General features: G+C 26.7%; 2 protein-coding genes across 2 annotated transcripts; both read right to left on the bottom strand.

Moving 5' to 3' along the window:
* Positions 1-5,343: 5,343 nt before the first annotated feature.
* Positions 5,344-12,874, bottom strand: LOC100569709 (ABC transporter F family member 4-like). Its single transcript, XM_016800824.2, has 6 exons — positions 10,450-12,874; positions 8,897-9,002; positions 8,152-8,247; positions 6,505-6,606; positions 5,629-6,287; positions 5,344-5,586 (listed from the first exon to the last, which is right to left on the bottom strand). Exons 2-6 carry the CDS (start codon positions 8,979-8,981, stop codon positions 5,344-5,346), a joined length of 1,185 nt encoding a protein of 394 aa, XP_016656313.1. The 5' UTR covers positions 8,982-9,002; positions 10,450-12,874.
* Positions 12,875-16,881: 4,007 nt separating this feature from the next.
* On the bottom strand, positions 16,882-19,100 carry LOC100162430 (rho GTPase-activating protein gacV). Its single transcript, XM_001942650.5, has 2 exons — positions 18,139-19,100; positions 16,882-17,513 (listed from the first exon to the last, which is right to left on the bottom strand). Exons 1-2 carry the CDS (start codon positions 18,224-18,226, stop codon positions 16,969-16,971), a joined length of 633 nt encoding a protein of 210 aa, XP_001942685.2. The 5' UTR covers positions 18,227-19,100; the 3' UTR covers positions 16,882-16,968.
* Positions 19,101-19,560: the final 460 nt, after the last annotated feature.

Below are 19,560 nucleotides of genomic sequence, written 5' to 3'. Positions count from 1 at the left end.
AAAATGATTTTAGTTTTGTGTCCTACACATATTTTTCATTTTTATTGTCAATATTCATCATTAATAAAATAGCATAAATATACAAATATGTTAAGACTTATGAATAATATGAAAAAAAAACATATAGTTAATATTAAAATTATAGAGTTGATGTCTATATAGTACCTACAGAACAAGATGTTACCACTTACCTTAGACGAATAGTCGAATAGACGACAACTATCGACTGAAAAAGTTAAATTTGCAAATGTTTTATAATACCGAGAATAAGTCAATAGAATACCTACGGGCTACGGGTTACGTGTTGTACAGTCACGCAATACACTGATAGTAGATAAACTCGTCTATTTTTGGAATTCGGTGTATTCGAAATGTCGTTGACGTCGTTTTAATCAAATATCAAATATATATATAAATATTTTTTGAAAATAATGAAAACGTTATTAAATACTGACGATGCCGAGTTGCCGAAAACATTGACCAAGTGCCAAATTTGCCGACTAAATATTTAAAAAAAATCTTGAGTGGGGGTGAGACACCCTCCTAAGCCACCCCCCCCCCCACAAAAGACGGCCTACTTATAGCTTAATTGCGTTCCGTCATCGATCGTCGTCGACGATAAACAATTTCTTGTTATCGACGACGACAATTAGATTGTCTTCGTCGATAACTATTACCCGGAACCAAATATCATTATTATTGTGCCATTATGGCATTATAAATAAATAAAATTATCGGTACGACTTGCCGTCGTCGACCATCCTCATTACCGTTGTCATTTCTGGGAAAAAAAAACATTACAAAAATATAATTAACAATATTATTGGAAACCGACCGGCCATCGTCGGTCGTCGCACATCATTCCATTTGTGAAAAGTCATATTTTTGTGCATTCTGCAATCGGCATTGCATTACCTACCGTGAAATATAATGTACGCTGCGCATAATATCTTGTATAATATTATACTAGACGTACTCTGTGTCTACGTTGTGTAATAAAGCGGTTTTTGCTGGAGCCCTGGAGGATACGATTTTAAGGACAATTTTGCAAAAGGTACATCGATTGATTTATTCTAATTAACTAATAAAACATAATAATATGTAATATTACATGTGTTATAATATCAATAAAATAATTTTTATAAAACCTTCGAGGTAATTGAATATTTTATAGGTAGCTATAGGTACCAACTATAGTAACTACAACTAGTGTTAGTTGTCCTGCGAAATGAGATGTCTAAGTATCTGTGAATTGGGTAGTTAAATCAGATAAATGTAGGTACAGATGATAATACTGACAATAAGCTTAAATACCTAAAATAGATCTGGTGTTTAAGTCGTAATTATTTAACAAAAATTATGAGTTATCACTAATAATTGTAAGTAAATAATATAATATAAAATGTTTGTTGGATTAATAATTTTATCTCTACTATTAAGTATTTTGTATTTGAATAAAAAATACTATATCATAGCTTATAATAAGCATAGTATGCCATTGTTAGTAATAAAAGCCTTATCATGTTATTGTAAAATAGTACATTCAACCTAAATTGAGTGTTATTATTTAAACTACAAAAGTATTGAAAATTAATTTGAAATTGTTGTAAATGCGACCTCAAACAGACACACTATAATAATAATTTTATTATGAATCTATTGATGAATAGATAAGTTATACAATTACGAGATTTATGCTGTTAATAAATTGAAAACAGTATCTTGATTTAATTAAAAATTAACACAATAATGGTTTGCACAGTGTAAAATAACAAGTAAAATAAATTTTATTTAAAATAACAAATTATACTTATGGTAATTTGAAACTACGGAGGTTCTATTTTTTTATTTAAATTATGCGCATAAAATGAGATGTTGAAATAAGATTTTTAAAAAACGTAGGTAATTATGAATAATAATCAAGCCATGGATACAAATTTATAAGTATTATTCTTATATGTAAATGGTATATGGATCAATCTATAAAATAATAAATCCACACACATTTTTTCGTTAACAGTGTAATTTTTACATTTTACGTAGGTACTTAATTTAAACACCAACAACATAAGCGTTTTAGTGTAATGTTTTCATGTGGTTTCTAATAATGAATAATTAACAAACGTATATCTAATATTAGTGATTGTGTGATTCAAATAGTTGGAATTTAAAATAAAACGAATACATTTGTTAATCTCAATATTATTAAAATTGAGTAAGTAAAGATATGGCAAATACTGAGAAAACGTAATTATATATTATTTTGTAAGCCCAACACACAACACGAACACGAAATACCCATCACTATAATATTATGAACCGTGGTTGTGCTATATAGCTGGTACCGCGGTTTTCTCGACCGCAAGTCGAAATAATGTGTAATTTGCCAAAATATTACAAGAAGTAGCTGGTGTCGGAGGCGGGACGTGATCATCATAAGATGCTTTTTTAGTTATGTGAGGTCCCAGCTGTGGGCCGGAGAAAAATAGCTTTTTGTTTCTAAAGAAACGTGAAATACATAGGGAATAGAGACGATATGAAAATTTCTAGTCGACCACCTGCATCAGGAATTCCAAGTGCTAAAGTTGTGTGTTTATACTTTATTAACAGTGTCGGTCCAAAATCACAATAATGTTTTACATGACATTTTAACAATATTACACCTATAATATCGTCATCGATACACGAACCAATATAGCGCACGACCACCACACCAGTTTAATGTGAAGTATTGTGTACAATGCGTAATCACGATTTCTTGGTTTGCGTTCAAGTCATTTGAGTGAAACGCTAATGGATTCGTTCCGACATTTTGAGATGGAGTTTTGGGGTATCTAAAGTATTTTTTGTGAAAATATTCAACATTATATAATTATATAATATACGAACAAAAAGCTTCGCGGTCGTGCTTATTAATAATATTATCGTGACGACATAAAGTACCTATAATATTTCGCATTCATGAAGGTAACAAAATTACAACAAGTCAATCGATATTTGGAGCACATAATATTAATAATAGTATAACATTTACGTCATACAATATACTCTATAATCTATATATATATTTGATAATTTGTTATCCTACAGCGCATAATATTATTACGAGACGAGAATTTAAATTAAAAGTCGTATTTCACTTCCGAACATCATAGTTCGCTGCCATAATAATATATATTCTCTTGTATTCAATATATGCCCCGCGGTTTATGTTAATAGTTTAATATATATAATTTTATGCTCGGTTGAATATTGTTTTAAATTATGGTTTTCATATTATTATATACGGGTGGAAATCAATATATTATTTACATCCCAGCGCATAAAATTACATATATTTTATTACGCGATCCGAATAGACATTTTGAATAATATAGAACATGCGAATAAAATACCAGTATAGTTTTTTACATTCGAATCAATCCATAAACTACTCATCAATGTATAATATGTCGTTTTACTAAAGCGAAAAAGTCGATACCTGTTAAAGTTCTAATCAAACATACAAAAAACATGACGTCTTGCGGTTTTTAAAAATAAATTCAGAAAATATGTTTTTGCGTATGTGACAAGTTAACTCCCATAAAGCAATAATATTAAAATTTAATAATGTTCTCGATAATATTAAACTAAATAGTGTGTTATATACTTATATCTAAGTAAATAATATTATGAAATAGTATAGCTAACGTGTTAATCAATAAAAATAAATGAAATACGTTCTAAGAAATAAATAAGAAATATTTCACGTTGGTTTGGTATAAATTACATGACGTTTTGTATTCGGTAACGAGTAAGCTATTATATGATCACTCACAAAGTATCACAACTTTTAATCAAAAAAATGTGCATTTTAGAATATTCGCTAATAACTATACAACAGAATATAACAGATAATTTTCGAAATTAATCTAAGTCTATGAAAACTGACAAAAGTTTTTAGTTGTAATTATTAAATTTTTCTCAAATACAAAAATAATAAGCGTTCTTTAAGAACAATAAGGATAATAAAAAAAACAGGTTATACCGAAGATTATAAGAAATAGGTAAAGAAATATTTCATTATGTAGGCTAATGCAGTGGCGTATCTACGGGGGTCATATTCCCCCACCGCAGATCAAATTTTGTACACAATACAACGTATATATAAAATAATATGAATATACCTATTATGTGTATACTGAATGTCTATTCTAAATTGTATATCCCCCCCCCCCTTAAAAAAATCCTAGATACGCTACTAAGGTATAGATACCTAAGATGTACCTACATTATAATGATAAAATGAAATCATATATTGTAATATTATTTTATTATTATTATATTTTTCGATAAATTTATAATACGATAATTTGTTTATTTATTACGAGGACTGATAATAATTTGGTTGAAACAAAAAAGGTTTATAAATACAAATACATTTTTTTTTTTTTGAAGTTTAGGTATTTTGTTGTTTCCAAAAAAAATATTAATTATTAAATTTTTGACATTTAGTATTTTACGTCGAACAATGAAAAGGTGAAACTGCTTGCAACAAATAAGCTATTTTGACGTTACGTGACGTGCGTGACGAGTATGGATTATGGTGTCTAAATGTCTTTCATTTTGCATTCCGCATTTATTTGACGTGTTAAGATGTATATCATATTAATTACCAAACACTATTAAACACACACTAAAGAGACTAAATTGTAACTGAACGTGAAATCTGAAAAATAAGATCAAACCAGCCGAAATGACTTTTCGGCAGGGGATAGCGGTAAGTATAAGTAAAACTCAATTTAAGGACAATGACAAATCATATTATTTGAAAACCAATTTTGAACGGAGCTCCAATTAACCTGATGTCTCAGATATAAGATTTTTCGACAAGGTTAGTATAACTTCTGGTGTAGTTTTTAATTACACTAAACAAAATTTCTACTTCAAAGTACCTCCCTGATAAGGCACTTGATCTATAAAGATTGATCTACCCAAAACGTTATCACTTATCAATTATCATATAGACATCGTAAAAAAAAAATACAATATATTTTTCACTTTACGTAGGATTAATTAATTTAATTCATCCTTAACTACTCAATATTATTCAATATAATTTTCTTTAATTTTGTATAATATTGTTGTCAAAAAATATTTTAAGAATTTAACAAAGTCCTTTTATATTCGTACATGTAAATGTCTTATTATATTATAATAATATTACAGTCGATAATGATTAATATTTTATCTCTTATTAGTTATTATACATATCTAGCTTACTACTTTAATAAGATTTTCTCTGAACGGTCGTAAGGACTATAGTTTTCCATACAAACTGGTATATGTAAGAAATTAAGGAAATTAATCTTCTTCATCTTCATCTTCATCTTTTTCTTCTTCATCATCTTCATCACTTTCTTCTTTCTTCTTTTTCGAGTCTTTTTTTTTAGATTTATTTGGTCTTTCTTCATCTTCCTCTTCTTCTTTTTCGTCTTCATCTCCTTCTTTTTCGTCTTTTTCTTCTTCGTCGTCGTCATCTTTTTCTTCATCTTTATCTTTATCTCCTTCTTCATCTTCTTTTTCTTCTTCGTCACTTTCTTCTTTCTTTTTTTTCGAGTCTTTTTTTCTAGATTTATTTGGTTTTTCTTCTTCTTTCTCTTCTTCTTTTTCTTCTTCATCATCTTCATCACTTTCTTCTTTCTTCTTTTTCGAGTCTTTTTTTTTAGATTTATTTGGTCGTTCTTCTTCTTCTTCATCTTCTTCTTCTTCTTTATCATCTTTTTCATCATCATCTTCTTCTGCCTTCTTCTTTTTTGTACCTCTGTTTTTGGATTTATTTGGTCGTTCTTCTTCTTCTTCCTTTTCTTCTTCTTCTTCTTCTTCTTCTTCTTCTTCGTCTTCTTCTTCTTCTTCTTCTTCTGCTTTCTTCTTTTTTGTACCTTTTTTTTTACTTATTTTTATTTTTTTATTCTTCTTTTTTTTAGATTTTTTCGGTATTTCTTCTTCTTCTTCTTCTTCATCTTCTTCATTTCCATTGCCAATCTTTAATCTACCTGAAATCGATTTTAGTATATTTGGTAGAACTCCTTGATCTTGACTCACATTTTTTAAATATTTAAATGAACTTGATATTGGCGATGTTATTGCTGAAGTTACTTTTTTAAAGAAATTTCCAAGTCTCTGTAATCTATTAGTCAATACATATTTCTGACCATTAGATGTAATTTCTTTCGGTAATGCTATGGTTACAGGATTTTGAACGGAATATATTCCTTCACCAAAACGAGGAAAAATTGTTGAAACTCCTGAAACAATAATCATAGACCAACAGCTACTGATTAAAATATTAAATAAACACTAAAATATTAAAACATGTTTAATACTGTAACCTTTAAAACTTAGATATACTAATTTATTTTATTCGCATATAGTATATATATATATTCATGGAGTTATTCATTTTTAAGTTATTTTTAAGTTGTTTATGATATTTATTATTATTTTGTAAGTAATATTATTTACCATTCATTAACGGAACTTCCTGAGGTAACGATGACAATTTTGACTTTGAATTTCCAGATTGAGCAATTAATTGCTTTAACAGATTAGGATTGTTTTGAAGCGCTGAAAAAATAAAATTTTTAAATGAAAGTATGTATTTATACACGCTTTTTCCAGGGACTCTAAAGAACCCCACCCCTTCCATTCAAATTTCACCACTAAACAATTTTTTATACCATAACAACTATTTAGCTCAATACAAGAATATATTTATTGAATAATATAATGATAGAAATTTACAATGTTATACTATAGTTATGTTAATTATTCACTCTAATATTGAAAAGCTGGTAAGTGGGTGTCACTCTGCTGTACAGTAGGTTACAAAATGGTGTCTGTAATAGATTGTGTTTATTTTAATTCAATCATATAACAGAATTTTATATAAAAATTAAAAACCGATTCTAAGCGGAGACGGTTTGTCAGACTATGATATTACTAAGTATATTTGATGATATTATTGTGATTATGGTAATTTATTTGACTATCTAGCATTAGTAAAATACCTTGTAAATTAAATTCTTTTTTTGCAAAAAAAATATATTTAAAAATGTCAATATGTCTATAAAATATATAATAATATACCTACTCTAAAAGTTTCATATACACACGAATAATATTTTTAAATTACAACTAAATAACTAAAATCGTTTTTCTTGGTTTCAAATGTTTCAATATTTCTAAAATTGTATGGTGCATAGAAACTGTTAATTTTAACATTCTAAAAGTTACACTAAAAAACAAAATCGATTTTTATTTTTCTAAAACTGGTTTTGCGTAAAAATGTCTGTTCAGGAAAAACCATTGGGTATTTTTTACTTTTGACCCCCTCCCCCCAAAGTACCAACTAGATTCAATTTAAATTTAAATAAAAAAAAAGTTTTTTTGAAGAAAATTTAACCATTTTTACTGTACCAAAAGGTGATGACAGACACATCATTGTAAAATCAATACATTCGACGCTCCGATCAGAGTCTAAAATGACAGTGTATAATAAATTGATTATTCTGAACGTAAAATTAACGTAATTGAATGCGTTAGTAAAAAGGTCACAATAGGTACATAAAGGGTATAACGTCCTCTAACAAATTAATATAATTAAAATTGTAATTCCTAGCTAGGTCCTAGTATTTATTATCAGACATCAGTGCTGTAATGGATCCTTTTGTTATCAATTATTATTTGAGTAAGTAAGTACAAAACATTATTTTAATACTACCAAAATATTACTTACTAAATAAGTTGTCATTAATTATATAGATATAATTTGCTAGTTTTTTACCTACATAAAACATGTTAATGAGACTATAAGTACTATAAGTATTAAGTAATCTATTAGTTATGAAATATACCATACGTCTTACATATTAATATACTATTGTATGTAAGTAGTGGATACCAAATAAAAAAAAGTAATTATTGGATCCTGTCTACCTCTTAACAAATTACTGGGTACGCTTATGTTGTGTCATAGTATTTATTAATAAATAATAATACATTTTTAATAATTATTGTCATTACATTTAAATTATACAGGTAATTATAATGTTGAAAATTATAATTTAGAAATTGAAAAAATAATCACAACTATTTTTTTATAAGTTGTACCTTCGTTTATTTTGTCGTAGCTCTCTTCGGATACTTTTAATGAAATAGCTTGAAGTGATTGAATGCTTGTCAAAAGAGCTATGTAATTTAATGGATCTAAAATCAAAATAATTGACAGTTATAAATTAAAACAATATTTAAATAAACTTATATAAAATAAATTATTTTCTCTTAATGTTTCTTGTAATTTAAAAATTATACCAACTCAGTTATTTACCTACAATAACGTCCAAAACTAACATATTGGTGACACATTATTTTCCTGTAGTCAATTAACATTAATTCTTTATTTCTTAATTTATTTAATTTCAAGTAAATTAGAATTTATTTTTTTGTAGTATAGATTATTATTATTATATTGATAATTTTTTAGAATTGTTGAGAAAACTATTAGTATTTAAATTTTAGATTACTATTTGTTCATATACCTACGATATTATAATTTATGACGTAATAATATATTACTATAGTGAGCGAACCAAAGTATAAAATGTAAAATAAACCAATGATGCGAGTATTTTTAAATATACAAATATTATGTTTTTAAAATTCAAACAATATGACGTTGTTGCGTTGCCTACTTATGATAAATTTCGAAGTGTGGCTTCGTGTAATATTATAGAGTGAATAAAATATGAAACACACGTAGACTTTTATTAGACAATAATATTATATAATGTGTTATGTTGATTGCTTATAATATATCCTTATCTTGTAAAATGTGTCTTATTTAAATGGTACTTACTCGGCGGAGAGAAACATTGTAGGAACGGGCAGGTTAGAGTCCATAATAATGTCAAATATATTATTTTGATTGACGTGCGTGTCATTGAAACGAGTATGTATTTGCTCTGTTTGGATACAAGTGTAACATTTAACCGAAAAAGTTGATATTATTATTATTATTAATAATATCGAGCTTTGTTAAACACCAAAAATATAATTACCATAAGTTCAGGTTACATTTTCTAAATGCTTTATTTGTTATAAAATGTACTGCAGTAGCGCAATTCATGAAAAATGACGACTGCAGATGTGTGTTTACTGGGTTTTATAATGTTACACATAAAAAAGATCATTATGCCTTTACACTAGACATTATTAGAAAAGTATACATTTAAATCGGTTATAGGTTATAATTTATAAGTATTAATCGTTTTTATAGACATTTAATGTAATAATATAACATTTATTGGTGTAGTTATATCAATTGTTTACTTTTATCATTATTATTTATTACGTGTTGATTTAAGGGTGACGGTGCCGACACGTTTTAAGTACAAAACTTGTATCATAAAAAAAACTTTCACAAGTCATGACATAGTCAGATTTTAATAATTTTTTTTTTATTTGATAGATTAAGACTTTATGCAGGTTGGATTGGACTTCGATTTAAAAATGAAAACTATTTTTTAGAAGTGTAATAATTATCTATATAATATGATACATTTTTGGGTATTTTGAAATTTATTTTTCTGGCGTTATTAAAGTTGCTTCAAAAACCAGAGTCTAATGAAACATTTATAAAATTTTAAATAAAAAAAAATCGACTATTCAATGAAGCATTGCCATTGCGCATTTGTACTATACCGACGTAGATAACTAAAAGTCGCTAACATTTCTGCCACTTAATAAATAGTTGGCTCGGACAGCCTGAAGTTAAACGCCAGTAAGCTTAAATTTCAAAATGTAATTAAAAATCAATAATCGAATGCGATAAAGCAGTAGATTAACAAAAAAAAAACAAATTTAACCCTTGATTAAATCCTACAGGGATTATTTTGTCTCTCACACGTGAATATAACTTTAGTAAGAAAATAATTTAATGTACATCTCCGCCAACGTAAAATCCATCGTTGTTGACAATCTACTCAACCAAATATAATTTAATCTTAACCGATTATTTAGACTTATTGCTCTCGTACAATATTTAGGTGATCGTTTATCCAATTTTATGTAATCTTAGTTTATAAAAGTAAATATTGTAAATCCATCTAAATGGCGTCTGCGACCAAGGTTTATGTTCAATAATAATTATAAAAACAAAATTATTATGTTTACATGAACTAATATAAACATTTGTTGTATAATATTAATGTGGCGTGATTTGGTAGGGTTTGATGTTATTCGTATTTCATTTCAACGATAAAATAATATTCTTCCTATAAATCGTGGATATGCATACACTGTTTATTTAGCTAATAATCCTCGTTGACTGTGGAAATTTGATTTCAAAATTACAAGCATAAAAACCACATAATTTAAACTATAAATTATAAGATTATTTACAATACGTACAATTAAGTCTTAAATAATTTTGCGTATATACGTTGGATATTTCTTGTGAATAGTATTATAATGATTCGATGTGGCACTAGTCGAGGGATTCGGACCGAATTTATCGTGTACATTATTAAATCCAACCTATCACACAGCCAATGTACCTTACCTATAACAGTCTAAAATGCATCAACTATACCGTCATCATTCATCTAGTCCCCGTTAGAGGTATACATTTGTATTAAATGCAAACATTATTGAATTTACATTTTAGATTATTTACCTTAACTCCGCATACTAATGCAAATCATTGACTGTGACATTGAACATCGGCAAAATAAATATTTGCCTTAAAAACCGAAACGATTATATATAATAATAAATTCGGTGGATTCACACATAGATAAACAGCGTAGGTATATATATAGTGCCTGGGTCGATGAGTCGAAAGCATATTTATAGGTAGTAAAGGTAAAAAATATGATTAACGATTAATTTAAAAAGTAGTACGGATGTAAAAAATGGTTGCTGATGAGTGATGGTATTATATTGAAGAATTTTGCTAATTTCAGTGCGTTCCAATGTTCTATATATATATATAGTAGTATTATTCTTATTATTTGTCGTTATTAAATTGCAAGCGATTATAAATTATTACATTAAAAACATTCTGAGCGAATCTTCACGATAATTCTCATTTTCTCCGTTATTGTCGGTTTTAATATTACATTTTTCATTTTTCATTTTTTTTTTTAATATAATCCGCAATCAGTTAGGTTCAAATAAAACAAAGTGACGAACGATTTATTGCTTGAATGACGGATTTAAGAAGCTTTCCAGTAAAGGCACTTTGACAGTTATTCATTTACATTTATTCCTATACACTTACAATAATATTGTATACACATTTCTTTTTTTTCGTAAACTGATATTACCATTATATTATTGTATTGTAGTGATATGTAATGTTATAATAACCAAACTAATAAACAGACACATCCAGCTGCACGCAAGCTATTATTGTATTATTAATTTTAATTTGGTAGCAATTAATGACATTTCGTTACAATAATTTCGAATGGGTAACGCTACATTTAGCCAAATATCGTCGGGATTTAGTCGGGAATAGATCTGATGTGAATTTCACCATTTTGTCGTCATTTTGAAAACACAATGAATAATATAAAATAAATTATCTTTCAAGCAGATTAAAATGCTCAACTTGTATAATTGATCACTATTCATAGCAAATGTAATCGTGAATTCATAAAAGCACTTTTCAATTTACCTATACAATTCAAACTGCGTTTAAATGATATACATACCTACTATATATTATATGCACCATGTCACACAGTGTTAAACTCAATTATACCACTCCCCGCAGTGATCGTCGAGCCCACTACAATAATAAAATATATTTTAACATTATTAAATAATAATATAATGTGTATTATACAAAGTGGACGGTTCACGTATAGTGTTTAAGCTTTTTCCTGTTGTCATTCCGAGGTCTGGGAATATGGCCTTTCGGTCGAGACTCAGACACAGCGGCTCACCCTGTAGATGCGTAAATCACGTGATTCCTCAGCAACATGCGCACTGCCTCCGTGTTTTCATACTATTTTAAGGACAATGAGCGCACACCACCATCACCGAATAAACAAATTGATTGGCCTAAACATTTCATTCCCCGTGTGCAGCACAGACACGACGAAAAAATCCAACAACAATACTTCAGAATATTGATTTGTCTTCCACGCTGAGACAGACCACGCCACGACACTCGTGGCAAAAATTAAAAATAGTAAACAATTTCATACAAACACATAATATTATTATAATATATTATTGATTATTGGTACATTATTATAAAATATATCTAACGTGACACTAAGATTATGACGATGAGTTTTTTACTTGGCACAGACAGTGGCGCCGAATACTCGGGTTATACCCATCCGTTTCGATGGAACCGTTAAATTTTTTTTAAATATTTAATCGATTGTAAATTACACTTCAGTGGTGGGATCAAACGCCACAAATATCAAAAACCATTAGTGGACGACACATCATACAGAGCCCATAACATAAAACGAAGATACAATATTTACATTGCTATACCAGAACGTCTAGAACAAACCAGGGTTCACTCATTTTTAACTTTTTGACGTTTAAAACCATCCGATACACGTCATGGAAATATCTTAAGTTAATTACTTGCTGCAAAAACCAGATAAGTCCATATTTCAAAAATTCACATTTTCACAAAATTATATAAAAACAAAAAGTTCCACAATTTGGACCGTGCAACAACCAGATTAGTCCGTTATTTGTATATTACCTACAAGTATAGTATTTATAGTAAATGGACTTATCTGATTCTTGCTGCAAATGATCGTCACATTTTGACATAATAACTAATAAGTAATAAGAAGTATGCATACCTCTATTATAGAACTTGATAAATGTCAAATAGTTTTGTTTCATTTAAAATGGTGTTATTAATTTTTTCATAAAAAAAAATAATGGTAACTGTCGGGGTGAAACATATTATATGACCATGTCGGGTGAAGTTCATTACATTTTTATAAAATGTATAAAGAAATAGAAAAACCAACAATGTAAATACGTTTCCAGTATCTTTCATAGTAATTTAACATTTCAAGTACTTAAGTATAACTTAATGGTAAAAAAAACTTACTTTTATTGTCCAATACATATTTTATTAGTGTCATGAGAGTTAAAAAAATATCGAGTTTTGTCTACAAAAGTCAAAAATTATATACGATTCTAAAAATCTATGAATTTAATAAAAATATTTCCATTTTGAAATGTATTTATCAGTAAACACTGTCGTTTTTAATTGTTATCTGTCTGTATCTCATTTTGTTAGTTGTCAACATTTTTTTACAAACAACGTACTTCTAATGACAACTACGAGTACCTACTTGTGTTTTTTATGAAGAACCTTGAGTTATTAATTGTATTTTTGAAACAGGCAAGACATTGTTTTTTATTCAGAAATCATTATAATATTTTGCAGCAAAAATATTATTATTTATTTTAACGTTCTACAATTTATGAACCTTTCTACTATACATTATAGTTTAAATATTAATGTAAAACATTTAAAAGAAAATGAGGAAAATAAATTATTCATTTAAAAAGTAAAATTATCTTATTATTTATTACATAATATTATTTATGTACAAATGTCCTAATATTAATTTTCTGCTTATTTTATTGTAAAAATCGGTACCTATTAAAAACAAAGAATATTTATTTTTAAGTATATTGATTATTATATTATTATTATTATTATTATAGTGATCGCAATGTATTTAAGGTTTGTTTTAATTAATTTTTTCACTAGAATAAAAACAAAAATATAACAACTCAACAAAAAAATAAAATAAAACTACAATTATAAGTTATTCCGTTTTTTTTTTATACAGCTAGACTAATATTAATATATTATATTATACTTACCTTATTTCAATAAATATTATAGTAAATACATCAAAAATATCAAACGTGTAATATGTACGCATATATACGTATACGAGTGTAGATCAGAATTGAAGTTAAAAATTAATTATTATAGCTAATTTTTAGAGGCCAGAGCTGCATGGATATCACATTAATCGTATTAAGTAATTATATTTTATAATATTATAATAAACTTAAAAAAAATTGATCGTAAGAGTTATGGATGATACGTATATTGTAAGAGCCAAGATGTGTCTTGTAGTTAATTCGAAGCATTTAAAAATTTTTTATACAAAATAAGTTACATATATAGTTCAATAATTGTAATATTTAAATAATTTACAATATCGTATTAGACATGGCATCTATGTTAAGCCTGTTTAGATGTTAACAGTTTAGGTACAATTAATTCCACGTTTGATAAAGGCTATCGATTTTTCACGAAACACATCATTTCAACTTATTTATTACAGTTGATCAGAGTCAACGAGACTAATACAATGCATCAATTAATGTACCTATAATTCATCGAACAAATATCAAGAATTGAAAAATAAATTCTAAGAAATTACAATGTTAAATATTTATTACAATTATTACAATAATTACAATTATTTGTAGTAATTATTAGTAAACATATTATATACAATATTACAAGCAATTGTTTTTTCATAGTTATTATAGTTTTCATAGTTACTAGTTATAATTACCTACCAATTATAGAATTTCCCTAAAACATTCACAGAGGAAATATTTCCGGGAATCTAAATTCATTAAAATTTATATTTTTCAAAGTAATTTTTTTTAATAATAAACAAAATATTAAAAGATTTACTAAACAAACTTTCTGTATGTTTAACTTTATAATATCCATATTATGCTTGATCATTATCTTGAACTTTTTGCGGTCCCTTCGACTTCGAGTCAACTAAGTCTGAATGTATTAGGAATATATAGGATTTATATAAGAATATAAAATATCAAAATATTTATTTTATTAACTATGTTATATTATTTTTTTATGACAACTTTTTTAGATTTTGAGTGGAACGATGAATATATTGACTTTACAATGATGTGTGTTTTTTTATTTTTTTTTGGGTCTGTCAAAAACATCATAATATAAATTAAAGGAAAACGGGAATTTTTACACAAATACGGTTTTCGACAAAATCGATATTAGTTTTTGGTGTAAATCTAAAACAAATGAATGAAATTTTCACTAGTTGTTTATATTTGCATTTTCTATACACGACAAAATATAATTTTGACTTGTTTTGAACTGTTTACGGATATGCTCAGTTTACAACTTTTTTAGGGTTTTTTTTTCTATGAATGTCAGTAAAACTTCATTTGTTTGGTAAAAAGCCTGAACATTTAATACAAATCTCCTACCATATTGTTACAATGAAATTTGAAAAATATTAAAAATTCTCAGTCACAGTTCTTTTTTATAAGCATTTGAAGTTCAAATATTGACAAAGTACCGAAAAAACACGAAAATTAGCAAATTATTTTGAGTAAAAAATTGATAAAAATTTTTCTTTTTAAATCTAAGATTATAAAATATAATACAAGATTCCTCATAAGTTTGTTTACCTTTATCAAAAAAAAATATCTATAAGTAGTAAAATTAAATTTTTATATGCGTTTGAAGTTCCTTAGATTTCTCATGTACCTACCGATTTTCTTATTTTGTTGTAATTCAAAAACGAATAACCGTAGACACTTGAGATTTATATAATATGTTTATTTTGTCAATTCCTTTACTTAATAACATTTTGAAAATATTTTGATTCTTTTTGAGCTGTTTACGGAAATTGTCAGTTTTAAATTTTTTTAGTTTTTTTTTTCTATAAATATCAATAAATTGTTGTTTGTTGGGTAAAAAAGCATGAAAATTTAATACAAGTCTACTGATACATTGTTACAATAGCAGTTGAAAAATATTAAAAATACATAGGCACAATTTTTTTTTTATAAGCATTTAAAGTTCGAATTTCGACAAAATTTATCAAATTTAAAATGTAATAATTATTTTGTAGTTAAACATTTATAAAATGTTCAACTTTTATAGCTAAGGATTGAAAATTTAAAACAAGGCTCCACGTAAATAGGTAAATATAAAAATTACTTTATTCACAATTATATCATCAAATATACTTAGTAATATCATAGGCAGACTGATTGTTTCCGCTCAGAATCGATTTTTTTACAGACATTTTAAGTTAAAATTTGGAACAAAATTACATATTGAAACATTTGAAACCAATAAAAACGATTTTAGTTATTTAGTTGTAATTTAAAAATATTATTCATGTGTATATAAAACTTTTAGAGTAGGTATATTATTGGTATATTATTATATATTTTAAAGACATATTGACATTTTTAAATGTATTATTTTTGCAAAAAAAGAATTTAACCTACAAGGTATTTTATTAATGCCAGATAGTCAAATAAATTACCTTAATCACAATAATATCATCAAATATACTTAGTAATATCATAGTCTGACAAACCATCTCCGCTTAGAATCGGTTTTCATATAAAATGCTATTATATCATTGAATTTAAATTTAACACCATTTATTACAGTGACCCACTTGTAACCTACTGTACAGCAGAGGGACATCCTCTTTCCCACATTTTTTTTGTTAAATGTTTGTTTTACTATCTATGTTGTGTAGTTATTTTGATTGTTATTTTTTTTATTATTATACATTTATATCGGTTATAGTAATAATTAGTAATTGGTGACAGGGAATTTTTCAATATTCTGAGTCACTTCCTTGCACTCTGAAATAATTAAAAGTCACTTTTAAGTGACCATTTTGTAACTATTTTTATCGATTAATAAAACTGATCGTAATATTATTATATAAAATAATAATATTCATTTTAGTCACAAAAGAAAAAAATTAATATTTGATTAAATTTTTGGAAAATTTCAAAAAATATAATTTTTTTAAAGCTTACAACTGTTTTTATTCTTTGTAGTATTGTATAAAATAATATCTATTTTTATTTTTATTTGACTTATAACTACTTAAACAAATCATCTAAGCTTTTATCTTCATCATCATCGTCCTCGTCACTCTCTTCTTTCTTTTTACTCTTTTTGCCCTTTATAGCTTTTTTTTTGTTTCCTTTTCCATTGCTTTCTTCATCGCTTTCTTCTTCGCTTTCTTCTTCGCTTTCTTCAGCACTTCCTTCTTCGCTTTCTTCTTCGCTTTCTTCTTCGCTTTCTTCTTCACTAGTTTTTTTTTTGCTTTTGTTTTGCTTTTTCTTAAACGGAATTGTAAAATCAAATTTTTTTTGAATACCATTTTTATTTTTACTTTTTAACAATGCATCTTTTATTATTCTTATAGCTTTTAACTCTCTGGTCATCGAAGGACAAAACACATTCAAAACTTTTTCCCAGAAAAAATGTTTTATTCCTCTCCACGCCGTGTGAAAAGCATAACGAGTTTTAGACACTTCGAGCATCTTCCGATTCTTATACCTTGCTTTTAATCCATCTACAACAACCGAATAAAGGTCTTTTGTCCCAAGGCGATTATCAAATGGCTTAACTTTTAAAGTATCTGAAATGTAGACATACAGTTCAACTATTGAATATCAATATATTATGTATTAAGTAATGTTACTAAAAAATTGAACATCAAATCAACTTCGATTTTAATTTGGTTAACTTCAACTTGCATAAATTAGATATGAAGAGTCGATGAGCTAAAAATACATTTTTCACTATCACAAATATTTTTGATCCAATATAATTCGAAATTAGAATTAAAATTGTTATTAATAATCATTTTCAATAAAATGTTAAATAATTTATAAATTATTGACCTATACTCTATAATAATAATTATATTTTTATGTTTATTGTTAATTAAATATAATTCTGTTACAATACATCTAAGTGTATTATTCGAGTTTTATATTATTAAGTAATATTATAAATAGCCAATTAGGTAGTAGTAATATGTAAATATCTGAAACGAGTTTCGCAAAAATTATTTGAAATTATTCAAACGACAAACATTATTGTGGCCAATTCTATACGAGAAGGTAGGTAAGTATATCGAGGTTGTTGAATTGTCGGAACATAGAAACAAATTCATAATTGTATTGTTATTTTTTGATTTCCATGCGAAATATTATCACGTTATAATATATTAATATGTAGACATAAACTCTATTACTAACCTCTAATGTATACTTTTTTTCCATTTGTTAGAGACAAGAAGTGTATGATGAAAATCGATAAAAATAAATAAACGCACCGTCCATCCATTATTGTTAAAAATATTTTTGTGTTTAAGATACGTAGTATAAAAAATATATTATATTTCAACTATGAAATTAACCACCATCGATATTTTTTACTCGTTTAAACCCACGGTGGGTGGTTTTATTTTGGTAATTATTCTGCTAATTGCTTAGCAAGTCAATATGTTGTCGTATTGTTACTATGACGCGACGTACGCAAGTGTAAAATAATATAATTGAGGGTTTCTGTTTACTATAATAAACATAATAGTTCACATGTAATTGCATTTTTTTTTTCAAAATTACTTTTAATAAAAATACACAGACTTTTAATGGTTTCGCGTTAAACCTGTAGTAATATTGGGCAAGTGTTTTATGAGCGGTTATTATGTTCAATTGGACGATTTAGATCATTATTTGTCTGATTTACAAGAAAATAATGGCTAAACTTGTAGCGAATAGGACCGGCTCATTTTCAGCTTAGCCTCGTGGCTCGGAACCAGTGTTGGGAATTATCTAGATAAGATTTTTGAAATAAATTATCTTTTAAAGTATCTACATATATGTTATCTAGAATTATGTTACGATTTATCTAATGTTTAGCTTAGATAGAAAATGGGCTTATCTAGATAAATATTATAGTGCCCCTACAAAATTATCAAACCAATGTTACAAAAATTCTAATATAATATAAATTTTTATAAAATTAGAAGAACGTATTTCCTGTTATTATTGTCAACGACGGTTTTACGATAATAAGAGAACCTTCATGCGGGCCTGCACTATACATCGTTCTCTACTAGCCATAATGAGCATATTAAAATTAATTAGGTATATGTTTATTTCCCGATCCATCTGAAAAATAAATTAAAATTAACTTCGTAGAACTGTATCTCAAAGGCTCAATCCGTTGTTATTATAAATATTATGTCATTATATTGATATAAATCTAATATTACAAAAATACTAAAAAAACAATAAAAATAAGTGTAAAAAAATGATATTTATCTAGATATTTACCTAGATAAATGTATTGTTGTATTTATCTTTATCTAGATAAATTACACTTATGTTATCTTTCTTTTTATCTAGATAATATTTTGTTAAAACTATCTTATCTTATCTAGATAATTTTTTAGTTGTCTATTCCCAACACTGCTCGGAACGCAATTATTACGGTACCTAGGTATTGAACGATCGACGATGATCTAATACTTTTTACATATTATATTAGACGGTTTCAGCAGTAGACGCCTTCATTGATAATAACCCGAAATAAGCTCATATATCGTGTTCAAGTCAAGACGAGCGATCGACGTCATGTAATCATCATTATTCATGATTACTGTTACGAGTTTA

This window comes from Acyrthosiphon pisum, chromosome A3 (genome assembly GCF_005508785.2).
Source record: "Acyrthosiphon pisum isolate AL4f chromosome A3, pea_aphid_22Mar2018_4r6ur, whole genome shotgun sequence".
Classification (NCBI taxonomy): domain Eukaryota; kingdom Metazoa; phylum Arthropoda; class Insecta; order Hemiptera; family Aphididae; genus Acyrthosiphon; species Acyrthosiphon pisum.
This window is presented reverse-complemented; position numbering and strand designations above follow the sequence as displayed.